The sequence below is a fragment of the Microcebus murinus genome, chromosome 12 (assembly GCF_040939455.1).
Source record: "Microcebus murinus isolate Inina chromosome 12, M.murinus_Inina_mat1.0, whole genome shotgun sequence".
Taxonomy (NCBI): domain Eukaryota; kingdom Metazoa; phylum Chordata; class Mammalia; order Primates; family Cheirogaleidae; genus Microcebus; species Microcebus murinus.
In genome coordinates this window covers 29631706-29645747 of record NC_134115.1, presented here as the reverse complement: position 1 = coordinate 29645747, position 14042 = coordinate 29631706, and the positions used below count along the sequence as shown (strand labels likewise).

At 38.3% G+C, this 14042-nt stretch overlaps 1 protein-coding gene across 1 annotated transcript in view; it reads left to right on the top strand.

Annotated features, from left to right (window-relative positions):
• PGM5 (phosphoglucomutase 5) overlaps positions 1–14042 on the top strand; it is a 164055-nt gene that overhangs the window by 36038 nt on the left and 113975 nt on the right. The window contains exons 5-6 of the mRNA XM_012737040.3: positions 2085–2275; positions 2892–3046. Coding sequence (XP_012592494.1) covers positions 2085–2275; positions 2892–3046 — 346 coding nt within the window. The remainder of the gene's footprint in view (positions 1–2084; positions 2276–2891; positions 3047–14042) is intronic.

The window sequence follows — 14042 nt, the reverse complement described above, 5'->3', positions numbered from 1 at the left end:
CCCAGTAGTTTGGCCTTTCCCAGAAAGCCACATAAATGGAAGCACACAATACGTAGCCTTTTGCTTCAGGCTTCTTTCCTTCAGCATAATGTTTTTGAAATGCACTCATAGTGTCACATGAATTAGTGGTTGTTCCTTGTTACTGCTGAGTAAGTAGTATTTCATTGTATTGATGTACCACAGTTTGTTTTATCCATTCACTGATTGATGCAAATTAGGGTTTTCCCCCCTAATTTTTGGCTATTATAAATAAAACTACTATAAACATTCATGAGCAAGTCTTTATGGGAACACACGTTTTCATTTGTCTTGGGTAAATACCTAGGAGTGGGATTGCTGACTCATATGATAAGTGTATGCTTAACTTTATAAGAAACTGTCAAACTGTTTTCCAAAGTAGTTGTACCATCTATACCACTAGCAGTGTATTAGGGCTCTTGTTTCTCTGTATCCTTGCCAACACTTGGTATTATTAGTCTTTATAATTTTAGCCATTCTACTCTATTTTATTAATATCTGTTAAGATATTGCTGATATATTTTAAAAAGCTTTCTTCTCCCTGTATCATTTCTGTTTCCTCTATGTTTCTCTTTACTTTTTGTTTTTTTTTAGTCTCATCTTAAGTACATGCCTCAAAATTTTGGTAATCCTTGGCTGTCTGGCATGTTTAAGAGTGAGGCACTAAAAATCTGTTGGGCACTCTGAGCCAATTGTGGGTTTTATCTTCTATGGACTTTACTCTGAAGGTCTTTGGCTGAGCTGTTCTGTTTTTTCCCATTGGGCTGATCATATTCACCAGAAAATGATCTTTCAGGTTCTTGCCTTAGCATTATATGGCCTGAAGGGAAGACAGCTTCTATTTCTAAATAGTTTGAGCAGTATTTCTGGGTTTGAAACTGAACCAGCCTGGCTTGTACTGTATGTCCATCTTTTAATCAATTACTCTGCCCAGGGGATGGAGTACCCTGAGTGGGCAGGCCTAGGTTACTTTTTACCTTCTCTGCTTTGGGGGAAGTGGGATTTAGCCATACCCAGACCACATGAACTAAGATGGGGAAAGGAGTGGTTTTTTTCAAAGAAACCCCAAATGCTGCATCTAGAGAAGGGGAATGGGTGCTGGGCAGGCAAAATCAAGAGATGTTCACTATGGGAGGATTGTGTTGTACTGGTGGAAAGTAAGTAGGAAGCAATACTTCACATACATGTCAGCTAGCAAGATTACATGCTGGTCACCAAATGTGCCCTGTGTTCTAACCTATTCCTTTGCTCATAATGTTCCTTCCATCTGGATGGCTTCCCACTCCCAATCCATGTCCAGTTTGTATGCTTCTTTCAAGTTCCCTCAGAAATGCTGCTTTCTCCTTAAAGCCTTACTGTGGTCATTGCTTTTCTTGAGCCACTGGATCTAATTATTTCATAAATGTGCATTGACCGGCACATCTCTTTTAGCTTTACCACTGCAGTCAGTAACCTATAGCTTTAATTCATCCCACTACTAGGGTAAGAGCGCAGTAACGTAGGAGCTGTGTACTTTGTATCCCTGCAATATGATCCCTTCAGTTCCCAGCATAAGAGTTCCATGTTAGGCACTCCATAAATGTTCACTGAACTGGAGAATACTATTACTTAGCATTTATTTTGTAAAATGTGCTTAGTTTTATATGCTTCAGTGGTTTACAGTATTTAATTATATACTTGGCAAGGTCCAAATGATTGCAGAGACAAAAAACATTGCTAGAGCCCTTTAGTGCTTTTGCATATATTCAGCTAAAGCTTTTAATACATGAAAAGCAACAGACAATGAATCATTATTACATAGCTGAGTTCTTTCTGGCAATGTTTTAGAAAAGCGTGGGGAGAAGAATTTCATGTAACTGGGTTATTGCATACATCTTCTAATGCCTAACACAGTAACTGGAACATGGTAGATGTGTAATAAATTCTGTGTTGTGTCTTGAAAAGAACCTGTAGAATTTATCTTTTCCTTATGAGTTATTAAATGGCCTTTCTTGTTCTAACCATAACAAAATACCCTGGGGGAGGGTTCTGAAAATATTTCACATTTCTGTGTGTCTTATTTTTAGTTATGGGACCCTATGTGAGAAAAGTTCTGTGTGACGAGCTGGGGGCCCCAGCCAATTCTGCAATAAACTGTGTTCCCCTGGAAGACTTTGGAGGGCAACATCCTGACCCAAACCTGACATATGCAACGACTCTTCTGGAAGCCATGAAAGGAGGGGAATATGGATTTGGAGCTGCATTTGATGCTGACGGGGTGAGTAGAAAAGTTTATCTGTCTGCTGTCCCTTTGACCATATAATGAGTCAAGTATTGGAAATCAGAGAATTAATAAGCACATCTGGAGCTAACACGTTTGGGGGCTGTGTACTCTAACTGGCTCTGCATCTGCTCTTCTGTGTCATGGCAAAGTATTGCAATTAAATAGCCATTACTTTTCATAGTTATAGATTGGCATTATGTTATAAAGAGGTTGTGTCTTTTTTTAAAAAAAGTTGTTCATGCAATAAACCTTTATGTACAGCTGATTTGGCTGAAAGCACCATGTTAAGGAACCAGCTATTTCTGCAAGAACCCTGTTCTCCATTCCATTTGGGGGAAAGAAGGAATTAAGTATCTATCTGGAGGCTACTGAAGCATGATATAGTCATCCACATTTCAAGAGGTGGAACATTCCTAGTTGTGTCAAGATTCTCGGCCCTTGATATTCAGGAATTTAAAAGAAGCTTTCCCCCCATGCTGTCTTTGGCCTCATTCCAGTTATTATATTATTAAATATAAGATGGCTGTGAAGTGGCCTGTGATGGTTATAGGAATGGGCTGCTAGTAGCAGATGCTTCTGTCTGATCATTTTCACACATTCCTCCCCACAGGACCGTTACATGATCCTAGGCCAAAACGGTTTCTTTGTGAGCCCTTCTGACTCCCTGGCCATCATTGCTGCCAACCTCTCTTGCATTCCATACTTCCGTCAGATGGGGGTCCGCGGGTTTGGGAGGAGTATGCCAACCAGCATGGCCCTGGACAGGTAAGCAAGGATGTCACCATGAGAAACTTTATGGTAGATTTCTGATGTCAGTGTCTCCTTCATTGGTAGCTGGCACTCATTCTCCCCTACTCCATGTGGAACTTGTTGAAAGCAGAGGAGCCTGGAGTATGGTATAGTGTACTGGGTGGGCAATGGAGAATCAGGTGGTCTGAGCTTAATTCTTGGTTCTGCCACTTACTAGCTGTGGGAACTTGAAACACATATTTGATCGCTGCGCCTCAGTTTTCTTATCTATAAAGTAGGAATAATAGTAGCATCTTTATATGGGTTGTTATGCAGTATGAATAAAGTGATTCATGTAAAACATTTAACAGAGTGATTGGTACATAATAAACACTACATAAATGTTTAATAACAAAACTTACTAAATCTGAAAGTATATGTAAGTGAGGTGGAAAGAGCATGGGTTTTGAGGTCAGATTATATCATGTCGAAATGCTAGCTTGTACCCTTATTAGCTCTGTAAAAAGAGGGCTGATACTTCATAGGTTTGTTGTAAGAATGAAATCAGATAGTACATGGAACGTGCCCAACAGGAGATTCACTTAGTAGGGGCTCAAACAGTGTTAGGTTTCTTTCTTCTTGCCCTCTCCATCCTTATCATCTCTTATCTTGCATTATAAAACAGTGAATTTCAGAGTCTAATATTTGCAAACAACATCTATTATTATGGAAGCAGTATATGTGCATGGTGGAAAGTTAGAAAACACAAACAAATAAGAAAATGTAAACCTCATAGCCTCTTCCCTGAGTTACCTATTTTAATAGATAAATGTATATTCCTTACTGGATCTCTTTATATATATTTTTATATATATATATAATTAAAATACATAATATAATATACATATACATATATATGTGTCTTTTATAATACCAAAAAGAGATCAGAAATTACATACTGCTTGTAACCTGCTTTTTCTTATCTAGCAACAATTGCCAACTTCCTATTAACCAATTTCTAAGTCATCTGAAACCAAAGTTGTATTTAAATTTCCCCTGAATGTTCCCAGAATGCCTTTTATGGATGGTTTCCCCAAAGTACTATCCCATCCAAGACCACATGTCACATCTGGTTATGTCCATTCAGTCTTTTTTTGTCCAGCACAATCCTTTTATTTTCTCTTTCACTTAATGACAATGACTTTTGAAGAGCTATGACCAGTTGTCCTGCAGAAGCCCACCTTCTGGGATTGCGTGTTTATTTTCTACTAGTGTTATTTATTCATTCATTCATGAGATAAAATGTATATACAGTGAAATGTGTAGCCTTAAAGGGTACAATTCAATGACTTTTGAAAAATGGATACATCCGTGTAACCACCAACTGAGATTAAGACATGGAACATTCCCATCATCTCAAAAAATTTCCCTGTGTTTTCTCCCAATCCTCGGTGGGCAACCATTGTTACAACTTCTGTTGCCATACGTATGTTTGCCAGTTCTTAAACTTCACAGAAATGGAATTGTATACTATGTACTCATTGTAACTGGCCCTTGTCACTTAATATATATTTTTAACTGATTCATATCCATTGCATATGTCAGTATTTCATTCGCTTTTGATGTGTCATATACTAATGTTTAAATATATCACAATGTATTTTTGCAATTTCCTGTTGATGGACATTTGGTTGTTTCCTGTTATTAGTTATTATGATTCGCCCTGCTATGAGAATTCTTATACAAGTGTTTTTTGTGGATGCATCTTCATTACTCCTGGGTAAATATTTGGGAATGGAATGCTGGTTGTAGGATAGATGTATGTTTGTTTCAGTTTACAAGAAACTGCCAAACTATTTTCTATTTTACACTCTCATTTGCAGTGTATGAGAGTTTCAGTTACTTCCTATTCTAATCAACATATGGTGTGGCCAGTCTTTTTTATTTTAGCCATTTTAGAGAGTGAAAAATATTATTTCACTGTGGCTTAGATTTGCATCATCCCAATAACTCGTGATGCCGAGCTCCTTTTCGTATGCTGATTTGGCCATTCGTGTAACTTCTTCATTATATATCTGTTCAAAATGCATCTGTTCATTTCTAAAGGTGGACTAGCTGTCTTTTTTGTTATTGATTTGTAGAAGTTCTTTGTATATTTTGTATAATACATTTTTTGTCATATATATGTATTGTATTGCAAATATTTTCTCTCTACATGTTCCTTGCCTTTTCATTTTCTTAATAATGTCTTTTGACAAGATGACATTTTAAATTTTGATGAAGTCCAGTTTATTAATTTTTCTTATAATTAATATGTGGTTATTATATATATTGATGTCTTCTACAAGAAATTTTTGCTTACCCCAAAGTCAGAAAGATAGTTTCTCTCTGTTTTCTTCTAGAATTCATTGCAGCTTTAACTTTTATATTTATGTCTATGATAATTTTGAATTAATTTTGTGTGGTGTGAAGTAAAGGTTGGGGTTCACCTTTTCCCCATATCCAGTTGTTCTAATCCTATTTATTGAGAAGAATTTTCTTTTCTCTGAATAGCCTTGGTGAATTTATTAAAAATCAATTGACCATAAATATATATGTGGACATGCTTCAGGATTTTGTATTCTGTTCCATCGATCTATTTGTTAATTCTTATGCAAATATTACACTGGAATCAGGTGAATCCTCCAATACTTTTTTCTTCTTTCTCGAATTAAAAGAAAATTCTATATCCTAGGTCCTCTGCATTTTTTTTTTTTTTTTTTTTGAGACAGAGTCTCACTTTGTTGCCCAGGCTAGAGTGAGTGCCGTGGCGTCAGCCTAGCTCACAGCAACCTCAAACTCCTGGGCTCAAGCGATCCTTCTGCCTCAGCCTCCCAAGTAGCTGGGACTACAGGCATGCGCCACCATGCCCGGCTAATTTTTTCTATATATATTAGTTGGCCAATTAGTTTCTTTCTATTTTATAGTAGAGACGGGGTCTCGCTCTTGCTCAGGCTGGTTTCGAACTCCTGACCTCGAGCAATCCACCCGCCTCGGCCTCCCAGAGAGCTAGGATTACAGGCGTGAGCCACCGCGCCCGGCCGGTCCTCTGCATTTTATTTATATTTTAGAATCAATAATTTCTACAAAAGCCTATTGGGATTTTGATTGGGATTTTATTGAATTGAAGAGCCATTTGGGGAGGATTACATTTTAATAATATTGAGTCTTCTAATTCATGAATGTGATATATCTCTGTTTTTTGGTTTTCTTTAATTACTCTTACTTATATTTGGTGGCTTTTAGTGTAGATACCTGACACAATTTTTGTTAAATTCATTCCTGAGTATTTTCTATGTTTTGGTGCTATTGTAAAAGGAATAGTTTTATAAATTTAATTTTCTAATTGTTTGCTGTTTAATATTATTTCTAATTAATATTCTAATATTTCTAATTAATATTAGAAATACAATTGATTTTTGTAAATTGGCCTTGTATTCTTCCACCAGAGGGGAGAAGCAGCATATATGTTTTGAATGCCTCCCACTTTACTTCTTTCCCTCAGGTGATATTGACATGAAGTCCATGGTGGTGAACTAAATTCTGTTTAAAATTCTTCCCTGGCAGCACCAAAAAGTAGGGTGTATGAGTCCATGTTTTTTTCCCATTTAGCTTTGCTTATCTATTTCCTTCCAAAAAACAAACAAACGAAAAAGCTCACTAAAACTGTAGAGAACAAAGCAAAAATGGGACCATCTCTGGAAATTGAGAAGTCAGAGTCATATAGGATCCGGAGTGCCATATAGGTTATTTGATAATATGGGGGTACATTTAAACCTTCCACTTATACAGAATTTTATAATTTAGAAAGAATTTTTATACATCATCCTACTTTATCTTTGCAATGATTTAGTGAGGTAGTTGGAATGGGCATTATTCTCCTCATATTAAAGATGCTGAACCAACGATCAGAGAGGTTAAGTGACTTGTATAAGGTCCCACAGCTAATTAGAAATTGACCCAAGATTTGAAACTAGGTCTTCTGATAAACCTATCGTTTACTACTGCATCTTGTCTGGTAACTACAGTGAGATCAGGAGCGTCCCTAAGAAACCAGTTGAGAATGTTGCCCAACCCTCCCGTGGGGTAGCCAGCAACTTTCCAAACCATTGCCCGGAGAGGCTGGTTTCATTCTGACAACAAAAACCATTTGTCCTCTTTTCTGGTGGAAATTTCCCACTAGTTCTTGATTTCACTTTATTCCCTCCTTCCCAATAAATCTCTGTTTCAGTCAGAAACCAGAGGACTTGCTCAGAAATTTCACAATGGACCTGTTCTGATATGTAGTGACCATTTAAAAGGATTATTCATGCTTGCTGGTTGGGATTCAGAATTCAGTGGGGCTCTGACGTGGTGATTTGTCTTGGGTATTTGATCTGTTGTGTGGCTCCCAGGTGGATTCTCATGATGTTCACTCTGTACGTTTCTTTCTTCCTAGGTAAAATAAATGTGGCTTCAAAATTTTGATCTCAATAGTGGTGTCCCATATAGCTTCATTTTTTTAAAAAAAATTAATAAATTCATAAGAATGTGCCCATAAATGCCAGCCCCGGAAGAATAGCAACTGAGTATGTTGTTGAGACAAATTAAATGGCACAATTGCCTAACCCCCTGGGATTCCAGAAAAAGGGGGCGAGAAGGTGTGTACTTGAAACTGATGAATTCTTCAGACAAACTTTTATTGTTCACAGATAATTGTGATTCCCCGAGGGAAGACTTTCAGTTATCTTTAATGTCTACTCTTACAGAGCCACTAAAACAAGGATTCCATTTACTCCAGAATGATACAGTTTCAGCCTTGAAAGTGGCATTCTTTTGGGGCTTTGTCATTCTGAATGTGTCTGACTTGTGGCTGGAGATGAGTCTGTGTTGCTGAAAACATTTTGGTCCAAATGATTTGTGAAATAAAGCACATTCGAAGTATATCTGTGGCCCGAAGTCCATCTCCACCCCTTGCAGAGGTATTAAATAATCCTTTGTGTCATCATCCTTCAATAATATTTATGGAGCGCCCATCTGTGCTTGGGGCAGTGCCAAATGCCGTGCAAAATAAGGCAAACACACGCAGACTTGAGCCCTACTCGCTAGAGATATTTACAGTCTCAAACAAGGGTACACCCATCTACACTCAGAAGAGCCAGATCTGAGAAGTATGTTTTGACTACAAGGGAGGCCATCTGGGGTCCACCACCCATAAACATGGTGCTGAGGGAATTAGTCCTTGTCTACCCTCTATTTGCTCTTTGTGTCAACCCTGCTATTCACCATTTATTCACTCCACAAATATTTATTAAGGACCTTCTATGTCCTAGACATGGTCCCCATGGTGGAACTTACAGTCTAATGGGGAAGACAATGAATAACAAGTTAGGAAAAAATATGGAAACACAATTGTAATATAGGTTAAGGGAAATGAACTTGGCGCAGTACTAATTGGTGGGTAGGGAGCATCCCATTTACAGAGGGTACCCAGGGAAGGACTTGCTGAGAAGGTCATGGGCAGGACCAAAGGTCAGAAACATGCAGCTGGACCTGGCTGTGACGCTGAAATTAGAAATGACCCATAGTTCATATGAAAACACTTTCTCCTCAGAATGTAGTCTACAGCCATTTGTTGCCAATCCCCAATCTAAAATATGTACTATAGCTTTATCTTGAACATTCTCAGTTGGTCGTTGGAATCCAGACAGTGTTAATCCTGCAAGAATGCGAGTATCTACTGATCTATGGTGACTTCGATTCTTACCGTTCCTTTAGGTCACTGCTATTTCGTCTCCCAGATTAGTCGTGATGGATGACAGTAACGGAAGAGATAGCGATGTGGGCTAATAGTTAATTACTCAGTCTCCCATGTATTCCTTCTGCTGCAGAGTGATGGGAATTCTTTTGCCTCAGCAGATAAATATGTTCAAGTGTCTCCTATATTAGAAAAAAAGTCCTTATCATGGTAGTTATTGCCCTGAAACTCTTTATAGTTGATTCAGTTAGGATCAAGGAGGGAAAGAGATGGCACCCACAAAAGGGATTTACTAGGGAGAACTTAATTAACAGTAACTTAATAACCTGGTCGATAGAGGTGTGATTGGGGCTCAGGAAACCAAGTAGGTTGAGAAGGAAGGGGAGGGGCAACCTGGGACTAGCAATAGTAGGATGCTGCTAACACCCTGAGGACTGAGGGGGTGGGGGAAAGATTGGGGTAGCCTGGTGAGGTCTGGAGCTGTGGAAGACGGGCTGTCAGGAGCTGAACTGTGGAGGGAGGAAGAAACACCCCAGTTTCTCTCTTTTCTCACCCTCCAGTCTCCTGCTGGAGCCTCCTATGGGCCAAACCCAGCTGGAAGCCAGAGGGCAGCCTGTGGAGTCCACCTTCCAGGGAAGGAAGCAGGACACTGAATGATGTGGGGACTCCAGGGTGGAAAGGGGCAAACGAAGAATGACCAGGACAGCCAGCACAGTGGCCAGTCTTTGTGCTATTCTTTCCTTGCCCTTCTCCTCTTCTCATCCTCCTCCCTTTGTGTTGGACCTCAGGCACTGAGAGTTGAGTAAATTATAATAATGAATAATCCTTTGAATAATCCTTTCATACTTGGTCTGATGATGGAAGGTCCATTTCTTATTACTTAAAAAAAAAATTAACGTATATCTTTTTCTTTTGTGATTGACTACTCCACCATAATCAACTGCAAGAATGTATTTATTGGGCAGTCTTTTGTTTGTTTATATTGTTTCATTAGCATATATTTTTATGTATTGTGACTAGTACTGTGTAACAGATTATATTTGATTTCTTACTTTTTTACACCAAAAACCATGTTTTAAGATCATCTCAGTGGCTCTGCATGCATGCAGGGTGTTGGTTCTGACTCTGCATAGCAGTGGTGTACATCTTGGCATTCTGCCTCTCATGTTCCTTAGCCTGCCTTAAGGGCCCCCTGTGCACGCATGTGGGAATTTCCTTGAGACGTGTATCTAGGAGCAGAATTTTCAGGTCAGAGGGGTGTCTATACTTAATTTAGTCCATTTCAACTAAATACTGTTAGACTGCAGTGCAGAATGCCTTCTCTCATTTACTTCTCCCACCAGTTCCAGAGTTCCTGTGTCTTCAAATCCAGGCTAATACTTTATGTTATGTAGCTTTCTAATTTATCTCTCGTAGAAAAGATATAGAATAACATACTATTACTATTTTAATTTTTCATTTCTTATATTAATGAATTAGATCATCTCTCCATGTGCTTGAGAAATTTGGAAGGGGGTGTTCCTTTTCAATCAATTGCCCATTCCTGTTCTTTGACCATTTTTCTATCTAGGATTCTTTTTTTTTTAATTGGACTGATTTGCAAAAGTTCCTTATATATTCTAGATATTAGACCCTTGCCCATTATAGGCACTTCTAATTTTCACCTTTTTCCTTTAGACAAAATTTTGGCCCTGAGTTCTATATCAAAAGTGGTATCAGTAGACAGATCTGTTATAGACAACTCAAATTTAACATGTATAAATAGCAGCTTTTCTAATTTGTCCTTAAAATTGTTCTTCTTGTGTTTACTCTGTAGGTGAACTACCTATCACCCAAAAGTAAATCTTGGGATAATTCTAGACTTCTAATTCGCCCTCATTCCTGATGTACCACAAGTCATTGGGTATTGTTAGAAGAATCCCTTAATGTTTCTAATTGTTCTTTTCCCCTCTCCATCCCTACTTTTACTTTTCTACTTTAGGTTCTCATGATCTTTTGCTTGGACTTTTGCAATGGTCAATAAACTGGTCTCCCTGCCTCTGGACCACCTCTACTTCATTCCATATTCTGGGCCATGCTGAGGGCAGTTGTTTTAAAGCAAAAAGTCATGAATTTCCATTTTAAACTGCTTAAAATTGTTTGGTGGGCTTCGAATGCCTGCAGAAGGAGATTCCACCTCCTGATTATTTAATGTGCATAACCTGATTATGAACATCTCAATCCTGCCTACATTCTTACTCTGCCCTCTGGACATGTTGCACTGCTTACAGTTCTGCCATTAACACTTCTATACCTTCACACATGCTTCTTTTCTTGAAATGTGTTTCTTTTGCACCATCCCATTCTACTTTGTTCTTTCTTGTGTTTTACGGCTTAAGTCAGACATCACTTTCTTGGTAAGTCCTCCCTTGATATTATCTTTCCTCCACCCCAATATAAATTCCTAAAAGTTAACTACTATGAACTAGCAATATGCTTCTTTTGACCTTTGTACATGGATAAATTCAGTGATGGTAACTTGGTTGCAAAGGAAAATATACTTGAATAAGAAGAAAATTAATGGTGCATTAATTGTCCAATCTTCTTTGAATGCAATAAAACAATGACCAATTGTGTTTTTCATTTATATTTAGGTGAATTTGTAACGAGTTGGATTTTCAGTAATGATATGTAGGTATCGAAGCTCTTATTAGCACATGTAACTTAATCAAGATGAGATAAAAGGAAGAAACCACAGAGCAGTTATTGCCTAAAGTTGATAATCAAAAGCTCTCCACAGCCTGAACCTGAGCTCAGGGTTGTTTATTTCTTTCCCTGGTAAATAGCATGAGGCCTGGATTCATTACTAGGTCATTTAAAGGATGCATAACATTGCCTTCCTCTATGGTTTTTGTATTCACCTACTGGAAGGGCTGCTGGCAGTGGCTCCAGTCTGTTATTTGGTGTTTCTAAGAGTTGGTGTCTAATGGAAAAGTGATCTCATGCTTACAGTTAGTAGAGAGCATTTATGTATTAACTGGCTGGAGTGAGAGGAATATATTGTTAACATTTAAGACTGTAAACTGCAGGAGATTTGGAGATGCTAGATAAACCATCTTTTATTCAATTTTTCAGAGCCATCTTGGAGTTCTGCTATCTGAGTTGGTCAGAAAAACACTGTTGGATGAGTATTAAGTTCCAAAGTATGAGTATTGAGTTCCAAAATACTTAGTTGTCATTACCTTCCCATGTGAATTGAAATATGAACTGTTTCTGAAAGTCAACTCTCTTTTGTTTGCTATATTTTCAAGGACTCTTTGTCACTCTTTGATTCTGTCTTTGGAAGGACATTGTCATTGTTAAGGGCCTTTCCACTGACTTGGCCCTTCTGGTCTTTAGCAAGTCATTTTGACCATTGGTGGATTGAGCCAGTACTGAAAGAAGCCCCTTAACATCATCCTGTGTGATTGGGGATTAAAGACCACTTTAAGCGGAGGTTTCCAGGCCCCCCCATTCTAGAACATATAAGTAAGTGGCATGCCATTGCTCTCCAGTGGGAACATTAACTTCATGGCCTGTCTTTATTTATAATCTCAATTTGGTTTTTGGAGGCTTCATTTTGTTCAACAACCTCTCTCTTTTATTTCTTGTCACTTAAAATATTCTTTCAATTTAAAAATCAATCCCATTGGTTACTGCAAAGAGGCATGAAGTAATGTTTTGGGTTGATACTACTAAGTGAAGTATCCCAAGATTGGAAAAACAAGCACCAGATATATTCTCCAGCAAACTGGTATTAACTGAGTAGCACCTAAGTGGACACATAGGTGCTACAGTAATAGGGTATTGGGCAGGTGGGAGGGGGGAGGGGGGCGGGTATATACATACATAGTGAGTGAGATGTGCACCATCTGGGGGATGGTCATGATGGAGACTCAGACTTTTGGGGGGAGGGGGGGAAATGGGCATTTATTGAAACCTTAAAATCTGTACCCCCATAATATGCCAAAATAAAAAAAAATAATTAAAAAAAAATGTTCCATATCTTGGTTACCATTGTAGTTACACAACTACATATATATTTGTCAAGACTCATGGAACTGTACACTTAAAAGTGATGAATTTTACTTTATGTAAACTATAGGTAAAATATAATCACAAAGATGATAAAATAATCAAAGTCTATTTATTTAAAAATAAAACGAAGTAGTTCTCTTGAGTCTTCTTTTTGACTGGGTTCAGGAATCATCACTCTCTTTGAAGGGCTGTAAGTTGCAGGTACAGAGGTTTGCATTTACTAGACCATCAATTAAACCTTGGCCAGGTTCAGGTGAGTTGAGTGGCCTCTGGAATCACTGTCTACTGCTTCCCTTTTTGTGGTGAACCAGAACATAAATATACCATCTGTGATGTTATCTTCTTTGGCAAAGACATAACTTACCTATAAAGTCAGATGTTCTAAGTTTTCAAGGTCATTAGTCAAATTTATTGATGGTATAAAAGATATAGGGAAGATAGGCTAGCCCTACCCAACCCTGAACCATATGCTGTGTTGAGCCACCAGAGACGTTTGGCGCTTGGCAATGCTTTTAAATGAAAGAGGATGATGACAAGTCATCTTGGCCCTCAAGATACTTCTGGAGTGAAAGAACATCGCACTTCTTGTGTGTGCTTTGTATTTTGAAATGTATTTTGTAACTCCCAACAGCAACAAAAAAATTTTAAAATGGATTTTAAACTCCAGCCTCCAGGGGAGTGTTAGGCTGGGCCTGTTGGAACGCTGCTCAAACGCTTGCTAAATATAGTTGATTTCACTACTCATCAGGCTGAGAGAAGAATAGTGTCTTAGACAGACATGCAGGGTGAATCAAGAAGCTGCCTGAAAGCTTTGCTTGCTCAGCTAAGTGTAAGAGTGAGAGTGTGGATGCATTTTTATTAATATTTGCAATGACTCTGCTATAGTGTCTTGTGTGGTTGTCACGCAAACCCTCAGATATATTCGAGGCAAATGCTATTATTGACATTGTATTTATAGAAAAATATGATGCTGAGAGGTTAAGTAACTTGCCTAAGCTCACACAGCAAGAAAGAAGCAATCAAACCTGGTCAGACTGTTTGACTCAACTCTCATAATCTCTTTACTCTTCTATATTGTTGAGAGCAGGAAAAGTTCTGATTGTGCCTCGGGTGAAAATCCTTTGTGTGAGTGAGTATGTGGGGAAGGGTGGGGGTGGAGAGAGGGACCTATATTACACAAAGGGTGGTAGATGACATCAG